General features: G+C 39.0%; 2 protein-coding genes across 4 annotated transcripts in view; one reads left to right on the forward strand and one right to left on the reverse strand.

Moving 5' to 3' along the window:
- The window catches only part of LOC135473031 (arf-GAP with Rho-GAP domain, ANK repeat and PH domain-containing protein 1-like), a 60,469-nt gene extending 57,637 nt beyond the window's left edge, over positions 1-2,832 (forward strand). Inside the window, exons 42-44 of one of the 3 annotated variants that reach the window (XM_064752808.1) lie at positions 406-496; positions 1,173-1,210; positions 1,454-2,832. In XM_064752808.1, the coding sequence (XP_064608878.1) occupies positions 406-496; positions 1,173-1,196 (115 nt within the window). In that variant the 3' untranslated portion in view covers positions 1,197-1,210; positions 1,454-2,832. Of the gene's footprint in view, positions 1-405; positions 497-1,172; positions 1,224-1,453 lie in introns of all 3 variants that reach the window. The other 2 variants (XM_064752807.1, XM_064752809.1) reach the window with 2 other exon arrangements.
- A 4,391-nt stretch (positions 2,833-7,223) lies between these two features.
- Positions 7,224-13,591, reverse strand: LOC135474094 (neurochondrin-like). The gene is made up of 4 exons (XM_064754096.1): positions 13,439-13,591; positions 10,922-11,020; positions 10,533-10,650; positions 7,224-7,447 (listed from the first exon to the last, which is right to left on the reverse strand). Exons 1-4 carry the CDS (start codon positions 13,584-13,586, stop codon positions 7,402-7,404), a joined length of 411 nt encoding a protein of 136 aa, XP_064610166.1. The 5' UTR covers positions 13,587-13,591; the 3' UTR covers positions 7,224-7,401.
- Positions 13,592-13,651: the final 60 nt, after the last annotated feature.

Here is a 13,651-nt window from a genome sequence, read left to right on the forward strand (position 1 = left end):
CAGGTTTTTCAGTGTTATCCAGATCTGTACAATGTAAATCATTATTCATAGTAAGAGTTACAAGATTGTGGGGGGGGGGATAAATAATGGTAAGATTACATGATACTCATGACTAACTCGTAGGTGTACAGTATATACAAATAAACTATCACCAAGAAGGATTTTAGGAGCAGAAACTCAAATCTCTGTTAGTTCAAGTCCAACTCATGCTGGCTTCCTCTCCGGCCGTATTTGGGAAGGTCTGCCAACAACCTGCGGATGGTTGTGGGTTTTCCCCAAGCTCTGCCCGGCTTCCTCCCACCATAATGCTGGCCACCAGCATCTAGTGCTAGATTCTTGAGTACGGCGTAGAGCACCAATCAAATATGTAAATAAATCAAATCTGTGCTGTGTATTGTTTGACAGGAGCCGTGATATGCCCTACTTTGGTCGCAGTGTGGCCTGCACTACACGGGAAGAAGCAGTGAACTGGCTAGCAGGACTGTACAAGGCTCAAGTAAGTACACTCAGATTTTCTGGTTTGTATGGTACACAAGAATGTTACACTGGTACATGTACACTGGACCCTGTTTTACTAAGCAGTCCTCCATGTAACTTGCATGAAGTGTAACATCAGATTTGGATACATTACGACCTGTCTGCGGTATATGGGGAAAACACAGTCTGTTACATGAAGTAAAACATTTATGGTAACAATTATATGTAGCAAAGATGTGGTAAATGTACTCTGCGCTCGCTCTACGTCACTGCCAGCATTAAGCAGCCTTGACCTTTGGAGCCTGTGTAACGCACATAGGCTTGTTCAGGCGTCACTATTGGCCTCCGCGTGCGAACTAGCATTCATGAATGATATTGATTCAGCTGTTGGTTAGAATCATTTTGTGCATACTTTAAAAGGAATGTGTGAGTGTGTATAAGGTATTATTAGAAACAATTTTGGAGTTTCCTGACATCACTTCCTGCTTCATCACTGCGGCCCCAGTGACCTTGGCTGTTCAGAATTTGCTAGTGGTGGCAGTGATGTAAAGCAAACTCTAGAGACTGGTGCATGTGCTGTGAGAAAAAGGCCATAACACCTTAATAGACAGATGATAAAACCTACATTTTTGTCAGTTGATATGGCCTCTGTCTGATCATTAATTGATTAATTATTTCACATTTATTTTTTTCAGTATCCCAATGGATTCCATTCCTGATGGCTCTGTCCATGGTTAGTGTCTATGGTAAGTATGTTTGTGTGAAGCTGGTTTTTGACCACCTATATTATATATCTTTTTGTAGAGGACTGTTTTGTTATTTATACTTGACCAATAGATTTTAGTCTTCAAAATATTATCAAATATGTCTTCAATTTTCATCCCAAGTTATACTTTACCATTCAAATTTATTGAGGTATTAAGGTATTGAAATTCAGTTGTTGTAAACTTGGTGTTAATTTCTTCTTTTGTTTCAGAAACAGTTTGCATGGGCATTGTTTTGAGGCATCTTACACCCTAACATTTCATTAACGGTTTCTGTGAAGGCAGTGTGCAAAAGACAGGTGTTGAGGATCTCTTGGAGTAAGACTGGGAGAAAACATGCTGTTTTTCTTGGAAGCATTATGCGACTCAATTGTCAAAATCCTGAGCACCGACAGTGATTATATCCAATGAAATTTTCACCAGACATGGAACATAACAAAGCGGAGTCACATTGGAGACAAGATATGATGATGGCACTGACGTCCAAGGTTCTTTTAAAAGATTTAAGAATTTTGTTTTCTGGTCAAGGAGACAATGACTTCCTTTTCACCAGACATGGATTATAAAAAATGGGAGCCATATCATATATCTGGAATGGTGGTACAGATGTTCAACGTCCATTTCAAAATCTTGTTTTATGTCCATGTTCAGGCCAGTATTTGCCTCCTAGGCATCCAGGTTCAGGGCTCATCTGACATTGTTAATATCCATGATCAGGGGCCAGCACACAATGTGTTGCATGTAGTGCTGGGGCACTATTTATTGCATGGAACAACTTGGGTTACACGCCTGGCCTAACCAGCTATGAGAAGTGCCATGGTAATTGTCAGCATTTTTTGGCGAAAGCTTGCCAGAGCAGCATTTCTAGATAATGGTTAGAGCTGTGGGACTTGTACACGTAAAATGAACAAAGGTTGTCGTTGTTGTTATTTGGTACACGCTATCTATACTTCATTCACACGCGGGATGAAGTTAATCAAGCGGTTCAGATTTTGATAAAAAAGAAACACCCTCAGAATGTGTTTAGTGCTAGATCTGACTGTGCTTGTTTTTGTGTGATCATACACAAAGTATATGGAAGTTCCTGGTGTTAAACTCGAACAAATTTTGGTGTGAATAGTTTTAGTGCAAGTGGTATAGTTTTGTATTTGTTTCCACTATGGAGAATATGTCACGTGACATTAGGAGATTGTCTTGTCCCGACGGGTTCATGTTTTGCGACCAATCAGCTCCTACCCACAAGGGGATTGTGATAGATAAACGGAATGCATAACTATTTGTTTCGCATTATATTTAATATAAATAGTTGTCCGAGCTGAACATTTGCTCCATTTTGTAAAACAATCTACAATGTAACTATTTCTGGAGTTTTAATTTAACTTTGTACCAACCTCAGACATAGGGATTGTGAAGTTGGTCTTTGAATCAACTGTGGTTTAACTGTTTAAAAAAATGTGCATCCAAGTGGCAGCCATTTTGGAAAGCTGTCCAGAGTTGAAATATGCCCCTATATGGTAAAATTGATTATGCAATTGCCACATGTGTTTATATTGATCCTCATAGCATGTAAATGTCTATATCTATACATATATATATATATACATACAATTATATATCAATGTACCTATCTATATAAAATGTGAAATATATTTATGTATGTTGTTCCACTTATTATTGAAGTTTTATACAATTTTAAGTAGGACAGAGAGACAGGCAGATTTTTAAATGGGGGACCATCTTACTAAAAGAAAAAAGAGTCGAAAGGCTTTCTGGCTTATGTAAGATCTGATCATCATGTAACCTAATTAAACACTTTAACACTGTATGGATCTAACTCTTGATCAGATTGTCCCCCCCCCCCCCAATAATGTAAATTGACCCTGTATGCTGTCTAGTTTTTGTGCTGAATGACCATTGACACTTCGAAGCTTTATATGTTTGCTACCCGCTTTTACTCCTGCATATGCATTTGCTCAGCATAGTGAACTCAAGTGATTGTTTTGAGTGGCAGTTGTATTTATTTTAATACTAAGAGTCTGAAGTAATTCTTGAAACAGAAGAGAGAGGTGTAAAGTGTTATTACCCTCTGCCTCAATTAGTAGCCATCTTGTTGCCAGTGCTTTTTAAATGCTATGCAAATTTGTTCACTAAGGAGAAGGTTGTGAATTTGATCAGAGAAGAACAAGACAGTGACAGAGTGATAGCAGTCTGCCCAAACTGCCTGCTTCCTTTTTTATTTAGTTTTTTTGCTCAGTCAGTTTTTAAAATGTTTGTCCACAGTCTCTCTTTTTTTATCCTTTTGATATCCTTTGTAAAGTTTTAAGTGTTTCGTACAACGCCTTTAATGACATATTTTGACATAAAAGAGACACTGGTGTTTGAAATCTGCTGCGAGCGATTGTGCTGATAGTTAGAAGGCCAAAGTAGTTTTGCAGCAGTTGGTATTACAGTACATGTAAATTGTATTCAGCCACAGATGAGCTCACAAAATGAACGTTCTGAAGATAAAGAATTATGTCAAATTGTTTGTGCAAACTATCATGACGATGCGAGAGAAAAAAGTGTACTTTATGAGACAGAAGTGTTATCAGAGTAAATAAATCATGAAGTTTTTGAATTGATGACAAAGCAAGAAGCAAAAAACTCCCAAATTTTAAAAATTTCTTGGGATTTTTTTTTTTTTTTTTTTTTGGGTAATTTTTAACCGAATGGAAATAAATTCATGATTATGAATGTTAGCACTTGTAGTTTAGACCGAAATCATTTTGTGACTTATTGAACATGATCTTGTCTGTATTTAACTTGCCAATCACTATTAGTTTTAGAAATTTACCTCCTGGGGCTTGTTGTTTGAAGGCAGGTTATGAAATATGAACCTCATGTTGCAGCAACACTGGCATTCTGCTGTGGTAGGGGCTTTGTCAGCTTTCTACAAAAGATAGTAAATCTTCTAGCAGTGGAATGAAGACCGACCTCTCTATTGTTTCATGTATGGCAGGATTTGCCTCCCCTTGATCAAGGCCGGTGAATAGAGCCACAGAGCGTTTCCTTCATGGTTTATCCTGTATTGTACAACCTATTTTCTGTGTTTTGTGGTGGTTAATTATTGTGATAAGAGGTATATCGGTAGCTTGAAACACTGAAATTGTAAGCAAATTCCTACTTTTCTTGCCATGCATCTCTTTAAAAATTATTTGGACATTTGGGTGGTGCTTTCTTTTCTCATATATTAAAGTACAGTATTGCCCATAAATGTAATACATACTATCAGTGGTTTGTTCATCCAATCAGCATTCGAACAACCAGCCCCGGTGTTCATTCTAATTCACTTGCCCCACGCCCCACAGGGAGATCGGAGAAACTCCTTGGCGGGGTAACATGGAGCCGCATAATTCACACAACTTTTATACATTTTATATGCAGACTTTGTGCCAAGCCTATGCAGGTTAGCCTAGGGATAGAAATGTTAGAGAAAAAAACATGACAGCATCAATGGACAAGACATCTCAGACATGATTTTGTATGGTTATACGTACCCATATGTCTGGATGTTCCAACTGATGTTTTGAATTCAATTTTCCAAATGAGCCATCGCTTGAGCTTATTTTTTGATGTATATGTCGTCTTTGGAACAAGCTCATGCATACAGACCTGTATTTTTATAAGTTAAATTCATCATTACTAATTTTGCAATGATTTACAGTCCCATGAAATTATCAGTGAACTATTATTTATTAGTTTTATTTTTTTATTGAATATGAATCTATGGACTAATTTTGAAAATTAATGTAGCTCTGAGCTGAGTTTCAGCTTCAAGAGTATGTATGAGCCATTAACTTTTATTGTTTTCATTAATGTCATTAATTTTTGAGTAGATACAACAGGCTGGTCACTAATTCACCTAAGACTATGACCAAACTGTCATATAATGGTATCCCATCATGCAGCATGTAATGAATCAAGAGTCCTTTCATTTAACAGGATACCATTTCCCGTGCAATAGTGACTCAGGTCCAAGCTGGATGAACCATTGTTCCCTGTAATATACATGAGCATTACGTTCCCAGTTTCTCCCACAAATGACTGCAAAGGAAAGAATCAAAAAGAAACCTATCAGCCTTGGCCTGAATTACTTTAGGTGGGAAATGTTCCATAGTAACACATGTAGCTCAGTTTTGGGGTACCAATGCTTTATAAGGTTGTCTTGGTGTCAAAGATGAGGGGGCCACAATGCTCAACTATTGTCTAGAGCTAACATTCCCGGTAGATGCTCAGAAAACAAGAGGTTTCCATGTACATTCGATTACATAAAAATAACGTATTATAATGAAAGCCCTTTTGACATTTATCTGGACAAGGATGCAGATTTCATCGAACCACATATGGACATACTGTAAGTGTATATGTACTTTCATTTTCTATGTATGATTTTCTTTGTTTATATATTAATTAAAAATGTTTTTAAGATAAGGATTTATGTAAGTTGCCAGTAATATCCAAGATATTCCCTAATTTATCAATTGCTCATACATGTGAGTATTTCTTTTTGAATTCTTTTGGAATTTAGTATTAGGGATGAAATACTGGGAACTTCAATTCGCATTGATTGAAAATTACTGTTCAATAGTACAAAATATCTCTGCTGAATAACAAAGCATTTTATTGTAATATCTGTCACTCATTTATTGTCTGGCGAGCTGGTAGATTGTAACTTCACCCGTCTCTTGTAGTATTTGTACCGTGGCCATTTTTTAAGGCACCAATTTGTCATTTTGACAGCTTTTGAAACTATCAAGCGACTGTAAAGGTAAATCAGTGCTAGTACATTGGACGCAGCCACTAGTGAACTTGTGAGCCTATAACTGTTGGCACAAGTGTCAAATCAATGTAAATTGTCAGCACGTAGGAACAACATTGATAGTCCAAAGTGTTTTGTTAGATTGTGCTTTTTGCAAAACTGCAATGGAATAAAATGTATTTTATCAAAAATGTTTTTTGCTTTCATGGACTTGTAATAGTGTGGTAGTTAAAACAGTAAAAATACAGTAAATTACTTAAAATTGTGTGGAATTATGATTACCCTGCTGAATTACATTGATAAATTACATAATTTACAGCAAATCACATGATTATGTGATTTTTCACCAACAAATTACCCTTTTGTGCTATAGTTTGTACAGCAGGGCAATCAGTTGATGAAAAATTGCATAAAATTATAGGCGATTTACTGTCATAATGGATTTGACTGGTTGCTTGTTTTACGTGTGACTTTGTTGGCATCACACATACGCTCCGACTGGCTCACAGTAATGGGCAGTAGCTGTAGCGAGTGCTTTGGGTTTTTACATGTATGTGTAATGTGCCTCCATGTCGCAGAACAGATTTCCACCGCTCTTTTTATCTAGTGCTGCTTCACTGAGACACCTTACCAAAAGCAAGTAAGCCGCCCACCTGAGCCATTATATTGATACAGGTCAACCAGTCGTTACACTATCTCCATAATGCTTAACGCCATGGAAGGAAGCTACAACTTCCTCTTTTAAAGTCTTTGGTATGATCCGATCCACGACTGGAGCACCTGGAGTAAACCACTGACCTTTGGCAAGTAACTGATGAGCATTCCAATATGTGACACACAGATTTACACATGCAGAGCAAGCTCAAGGTGTATACCATCGTAGTAATACACAAATGATCTCCATTGAGCTTCATGAAAGGCTACCTAAATGTCCTTACAAGCCCTGCCGACTTTTTTTTACACACCCAAGTCCCTGAGAGCTACAGAGAAAGGGACGTTTCAGAAAGCCTAAGGCTGGGATTGAACCAACACTTTGTGTGCCCTAGCATTTCAAAGACACGTATGATAAACACTGATCCCCTCAAGACATGTGCTACAATGACTTTATTAAACAATAGTGCATCTTAAGTTGACACTTCATGTGTTCTAAAATGATAAAATCAAAAAGTCCCTTTGAAGTTCGATTTATATTTATTAGGAAAATACATGTAGATGCATCTAATATGAAGGGAACGCCATTGTTACCAGCTGAGAATCAAAGTAGACTACATAGTAATTCAGCAGACAAGGCTATGACACCAAAAATTTAACGTGCAAATTATTGAAATTCAGCTGTTATTCTTGTTGGCCACAAAACAAACATCATCCGCAACTCAAAGCTCCTTCAAGTTCAGCACAACCTGATGACCTGAACAAAAAAAAAAACAAGAATTTACAGTAAATCACATCAATCAGATTGTTTGTAAACTTCGTACAGCAAAGAATTACAGGTGATTTACTGCATGTTAAAAACAGCTCCTAGGTTGGGTTGACGTGAAAACTATTAACAGTAGATTTGATCTAGCTAGGTTTAGGAAGAATTTCAAAACTTCTGGCCGAAGTTTAAAATAAACTCAACCAGGCAGTAATATGATCCCATTATAAAATGTCATCTTCGTTTATGATACAGAAGGGTTACTTGACTACGGTTACAGTAACCTCGGTGAAGTTGGCACAAGATTCCAACACAACATTCAGCACCATATTGGCCAGAATGCAGCTCGTGCATCCGCGAATATGGAGTTGAATGTTGTGTACAGTAAAGTCGGCACAGTATTCCTACTGGGCAATAAATAAATACTGAACATGTGTGTGGCATGTAATAAAAGGTCCTATAAATGACATTTACTATGATTTAAGTTATTTATTTATTTGATTGGTGTTTTACGCCATACTCAAGAATATTTCACTTATACGACGACGGCCAGCATTATTGTGGCAGGAAACCGAGCAGAGCCCAGGAGAAACCCACGACCATCCGTAGGTTGCTGCCAGACCTTCCCACACAAGCTGGACTTAAAACTCACAGCCACTGCATTCGTGAGAGGCTCCTGGGTTATTACGCAGCCTTAGCGTGCTAAACAACTGAGCCACGGAGTTCCCCCATTTAAGTTAAATGTGATCTTTATTTACATAAACACCGCATCTACCTGCCGTCAAATATATTTTCTCAAAATGGCGAATGTTTGAAAGATAATCAGTCCTTAAGGTAAATTGAATGGATCGAAAAAAGTTGCAGCAGCTCTGGAATAGGGGTTCATCGACAGTCCTCTGTCGCATCTTTATATTAAGTGCTATTTTGGACCGCTTGCAACTTAGCACAATGTCAAAAATGCATGCTGAAAAGCGGGTATCTTTAAATTATAAAAGCTATAGAAATATGGGTATATTTCCAGGTTTGGAAAACTTATATTGCAAGTCACAGACGCCCTGGAATGGGGATTAATCGATAGTTCTGTGTCCTATCTTCACATTTAGTGCTGTTCTAGAACGTCTGCTACTTGCTACGGTGTCAAAAATGCCTTCTAAAATATGGGTAACACTCAAAATATAACTGCTATACTCGAGGGGTTGGAAAACATATGATGCAAGTCGCAGACACCCTGGAATGGGGGTTAATCGATAGTCCTGTGTCCTATCTTCACATTAAGTGCTGTTCTAGAACGTCTGCTACTTGCTACGGTGTCAAAAATGCCTTCTAAAATATGGGTAACACTCAAAATATAACTGCTATACTCGAGGGGTTGGAAAACATATGATGCAAGTCGCAGACACCCTGGAATGGGGGTTAATCGATAGTCCTGTGTCCTATCTTCACATTTAGTGCTGTTCTAGAACGTCTGCTACTTGCTACGGTGTCAAAAATACCTTCTAAAATATGGGTAACACTCAAAATATAACTGCTATACTCGAGGGGTTGGAAAACATATGATGCAAGTCGCAGACACCCTGGAATGGGGGTTAATCGACAGTACTGTTTCCCCTCTTTACATTGAGTGCCATTCTAGGCACTTTGCTACTTTCCAAGGTGTCATAAATGCCTTCTGAAAAATTGGTAAAAACGTAACTGCTTATATATGTACATTTGCAGGATCAGAAAACATGTATTGCAAGTTGTACATGCCCAGGAATGGGGATCAATTTACAGTGCTGTGTCCTATCTTCATATTCAGTGCCCTTCTTAACCATCTGCTACTTGCCACAGTGTAAAAAATCCCTTCTGAAATATGGATATCAGTAGAAAGACAACTGCTGGTATGCGACTGGTTGGAAAACATATGTTGCAAGTCACTGACGCCCTAGATGTCGCGTCCCAAAAACATAATTCAGAAGATTGCATGTAGATGTAATCTGATCTTACTAATTTATTAATTTTTTTCTGTTTACTACACACCAGGCCAAGTTAAAGGAGGAGAAAAAAATGACACTATAGGCTAAAAAGAGCATATTTTCTTCTATCTGTTGGTATCTGCTGCAAAATTTTGCGATTTTTCATCGCCATACACATAAAGTCTGAAAACGGCAAAGCTGAGTTCATCACGTCCTCCATCTTTAACACGCTGTAATTTACTCTGGGGGTGTGTTGCCTCTCAGCCAATGAGAGTTGTTAAAACTGCCAGCTTGTTCGTGTAAACTCGGAACCCATGTCCAACATTCCGGTTTCCCGACCCCAAGTTCTACTGGAAATATTCGAACTGCACTTCGGCGGTTTCCGACAGCAATTCTCCTCCCCACACAGAAGACTTCAGGACTAGCTGTTAGGCAAAATGGAGTCGCCCACAGCGGATATTGGTGCTGACTTTATTATAATTTATCAACTTGAGGTACATATTAGAACTGTTTTTATGGTATGCACCTACGAGGAAATGCATGCTCTTTTCAATGGTATTTGTTAGATATTTAGATTTTCTTATCCTTTAAAATTGGCAGAGCGACCCTCTTTGGTATCTAGAAACTTGTCTATAACTTAGTGTTTAACCATAACACTACACAATTAGCTCCACACATACCTGTACACACCATCAATAAAGTCAATATCCGTTCTTATAGCCAGAGGGGCCTCCGTGGCTTAGTCGGTTAGCGCAGCATAATGACCCAGGAGTCTCTCACCAACGCGGTCGCTGTGAGTTCAAGTCCAGTTCATGCTGGCTTCCTCTCCGGCCGTACGTGGGAAGGTCTGCCAGCAACCTGTGGATGGTCGTGGGTTTCCCCCGGGCGCTGCCCGATTTTCACCCACCATAATGCTGGCCACCGTCGTATAAGTGAAATATTCTTGAGTACGGCGTAAAACACCAATCAAATAAATAAATAAATAAATAAATCTTATAGCCAGAATCCAGGCCTTTCACGTACATTTATGTTGGTGATGGACATTTATACCATGCTATATTTATAATATTACATTTTATTTTAAGCCCATTCTATGAATCCCCTGTACACATGTGTACACATACCTGGCCAGTTGTAAACCACCATTGGTCAATATCACCTCCTTGACCTCTGGATGACCTCTTGACAGTTGACTCAACAAAGTCAAGTACACATCATTAATCTCCGAGTCTGTTTTTGAGTCTGAAAGTGAAAAGATAACCATGGCTAGACATATATGAACATACATTAAGCATTCACATAAATGAATTTGACTGAAACGATAATGTACATGATAAACCAAAGCAAATGAAGTTTGTTTTTTTCACAGCACTTGTTTCTTTTTTAAACAACACAGTACACTGTATATGTCTCAATACACACCGTATATACACACAGGCCTTCAGAATTTCTATCATCTACAAAATCACTTGAATGAATATTAGTACTGGTATTTTATGAAAGTCAGACTTACCCGTTGTCATGGCAACCTCCTTAACAAGTTTTGGTAGCCATTCACTGGTGAGAACTGGCTCTAATAGTTCAGGGTAGATGCTGATACATGATCCAAATGCTGGTGAGAAAAGAAAGTGTGAATATTATGTATTGAATGCACGCATACTTGGGCTTTTATGACATACTTTTCAACAATTTTTCAGTTACATGATGACAATGAGTCATTAGATGTCTGTACATATACATGTACTGTGTCTGCTTAAGGTAGGGGGAGACAATCCTGTCAAAGTACTGCTGCTACTGACGTGTCTTTTCGCAGGTACCAGAAATGATGTCATATTATACTGACACTGGGCCAACCAGTCATGTTCTAACCTCTCAGTTCTGAGCAGCATGCGAGGGAGCAACAGGTACCACTTTCAAAATCCTTGGTATGACCCGACCAGCGTTTGATTCCAGGTCTCCCAACTTCAAGGCAAATGTTCTACCCATCAGGCCACGCAAACAGTGAACATGTATTTTTAACACGTTAGAAAAAAAATTCAATCCCAGTATTCGAGTTGGGAGTTTTTTCACTACACTCACAATGAATAATGCGACTATGTCTGTTTCCACCACAATCAATTATCCATGCTTTCCATCCTCTAACACATATATCCGTGAAGAGAACCTTTTCCATCAAAATCAGCTTTCATCTACGTGTCTACATATAGCTAGTAAATTGATTAGATTTGGCCATTTTGGTCAAGGTTTACATACTCTTGATTACTCTAAAATCAGCTGAAATGAAACTCATCAGTTGAAAATTCTCATCCCAGTATACATGTTATATGTACAGCTTTCCTCTACTTGTCTACATGTAGCTAGTAAATCGATTAGATTTGGCCATTTTGGTCAAGGTTTACAAGTATGTTTCACCCATTCACCTATACACTGAAAAGGTTACTGGGCACAGACGAGACAGTGCTGTTGAGATTTGGGTGGCACTGGCCGATGCGGAGTGATTCTTTCACTTTAAGAATGCTGATCTTGGTGGGTGTGTCAACAGTAGTGTACAATGATGTGTGGGCTGTGGCTGGTAACCAAAACAGTGGTTACCAAAAGCGGAGTTGTGATAACTTGTGTTTGTTATGTCATGCTCTCTGATGCTTACTTATATATTTGATTGGTGTTTTATGCCGTTGTCAAGAATATTTCACAGAGCCCGGGGGAAACCCACAACCATCCGCAGGTTGATGGCAGACATTCCCACAAGAGGGAGCCAGCACGAGCTGAACTCAAAGTGACTGCACTGGTGGGAGGCTTCTAGGTCATTAGGCCGCGCTGGCATGCTACCCCTCTCAGCCATGGAGGCCCCCCTCTCTGATACTTAATATCGAGATTCACAGCTGCACCAACAGGCTTTTTTTAAAATTTCTTTTGTTTTTAAATATAGGTACTCCATGAATTTGGTCATTTATATCTCTATACTCAGTAACGAATTTCATCGTAGTTTTTGCTTTTTTGGGGGGTTTCTGTTTATGGCCTAACATTGAGCATATACGTTAATACCAAGTCTGCATACATGCATGAACAGTCACCACTCTGATGATGGAGTTAGCATTAATCTGAAAGCTGAGTAAAATATATATACACTATGTTTCAAATTGCAACAGTTGGAGAATCCTAGTTATCAAATTAAGCAAAACTTTTAAACCAATACTATAACTGCTTATCTTTCTTCTTCACCCCCCCCCCCCCCACCATAATGCTGGCTGTTGTTGTGTAAGAGAAATATTCTTGAGTACGGTGGAAAACACGAAATAAATAAATAAAATAAATAAAGCAAAAATGAAAAACAAGAAAGTGAAGTGAATCTATCTGCAGAACAGATACATGTGTTTATTTATTGATTTGATTGGTGTTTTACCCCGTACTCAAGAATATTTCACTTATAGCACTATGGTGGGAGGTAACCCACGGCCATCTGCAGGTTCCTGACAGACCATTCCAGATGGAGAAGAAGCCAGCTTGGGCTGGACTTGAACTCACAGTGACTGCATTGGTGAGAAGCTTCTGGGTCATTACGCTGCGCTAGCGCACTAACCAACTGAGCAGATGCATGTAAAGCATGCGCATGTTTCCATAGATTTCAATTATCATTACAACATACCTACCTTGTGTTGCTACCGGCCCGGATAGCACAGTTTGTAGAGCGTCCGCTTCGGGACCGGTAGATCCAGGATCAATCCTTGGTCGAGTCACACCTAAGACTTTAAAAGAGGAAGTTGTAACTTCCTCGCTTGGCGTTCAGCATGAAGGGGATAGTGCAACGACTGGTTGACCCGTATCAGTATAATGGCTCGGGCGGGGTGGCTTACTTGCCTTCGGTAAGTCGTCTCAGTGATGCAGCACTAAATAAAAGAGCGGTGGAAATCCGTCCTGCAACAAGGAGGCACATTACACGTGCATGCACCCTAATGATTCCTTCGTCGTCATATGACTGAAAAATTGTTGAGTACGACGTTAAACCCCAAGCACTCACTCACTCACTCACCTTGTGTTGCCAAGAACCACAACTCTGCCACATCATCCCACACTGCAGCATACTTTGGGGCAACAACCAGCTTACGGCTCCCGCCTGACTCCATTACTGTGTGGATCTGACTGAAGTAGGCCAATACATTTGTGAAGAAGATCTTCATGCGGCTTTTATTCACAGCTGCAAATAATCCATAAAACAACTCTTTCAAATTATTGATTTGATTGT

This window comes from Liolophura sinensis, chromosome 8 (genome assembly GCF_032854445.1).
Source record: "Liolophura sinensis isolate JHLJ2023 chromosome 8, CUHK_Ljap_v2, whole genome shotgun sequence".
NCBI classification, from domain to species: Eukaryota; Metazoa; Mollusca; class Polyplacophora; order Chitonida; family Chitonidae; genus Liolophura; species Liolophura sinensis.